This window comes from Lipotes vexillifer, unplaced genomic scaffold (assembly GCF_000442215.2).
Source record: "Lipotes vexillifer unplaced genomic scaffold, Lipotes_vexillifer_v1.1 scaffold791, whole genome shotgun sequence".
Classification (NCBI taxonomy): domain Eukaryota; kingdom Metazoa; phylum Chordata; class Mammalia; order Artiodactyla; family Lipotidae; genus Lipotes; species Lipotes vexillifer.
In genome coordinates, this window is record NW_006793445.1 from 981,872 (window position 1) to 982,714 (window position 843).

The 843-nt window shown below is 49.1% G+C and overlaps 1 protein-coding gene across 1 annotated transcript in view; it reads right to left on the bottom strand.

The window, feature by feature from the left end:
* Window positions 1-843, bottom strand: part of ATP11A (ATPase phospholipid transporting 11A) — a 60,961-nt gene that overhangs the window by 42,620 nt on the left and 17,498 nt on the right. The window contains exons 6-7 of the mRNA XM_007466365.1: window positions 526-629; window positions 5-52 (exon numbers count right to left, since the gene is read on the bottom strand). Of these exons, the coding sequence (XP_007466427.1) occupies window positions 5-52; window positions 526-629 (152 nt within the window). The remainder of the gene's footprint in view (window positions 1-4; window positions 53-525; window positions 630-843) is intronic.

An 843-nucleotide genomic window follows, 5' to 3' on the forward strand; every position in this document is an offset into this window, starting at 1 on the left:
CCTCACCACGGGGTCATTCAGATCGCTGTAAACATTTATGCGGCCGACGAACCTGGGGACAGGAGAGTCAGGTCACTGCCAGGGCAGCAGGGGACCAGGGAGGGGGGCAGGACCCGAGACCCCGGCTCTGGGGAACCCCCCTGCTCACCCCTGACCCGTTTCTAAGGAGGACTGGGATTCTGTACTGGAAACACAGGGGTGTGAGGCTAAACCACTCCTCCCCTGTCCTCCCCCATTTTAATTGTTCTATTTAGCTCATGACTTAAATGATTTCCCTTGGAGTCACTTCCTCAAAATACAGAAAATTCATTTTTCTTTGACAAATGTAGTTCCATTAAGCCTTTTCAAATATTTGTATTAAGATTTATGGATTGGAATGTTGCTGGACTATGAAAATACAGAAGTATGTATTTTTGACCAGGTCCTAATTTTTCAGCAGTGATTTGCAATCTCATTCCAAACCCCCACGCGGTTGGGCCATGGGCGCGGACAGCAGGGAGGACCCCGGGGAGGAGGCCAGCTCACTTGTAGAGGTCGGGCTGTGGTCGCTCACACTCGATGGTGGCGTGGAGAGAATCTATATCTTCCTCCGTATGAAACCCCTTTGTGTCTTGAACTGCGTAATGGGTCTGCAGATTGACAAGAAATGGGAATTCACAGCCAAAGTGATCAAGACAAACCCAGCAGCGGGGCCCTCCCGTCCTAGGGCAGCACCAGTGTTTAATTTTTTAGGCATATAAATAAGCCTGGTTACAAAGCCTGGATACCATATGAGACAGGGTGTATAACAAAGAGTTTGCAAATGTAACAAGGTTACAGAACTGTAGGTACCACCGGCATTCC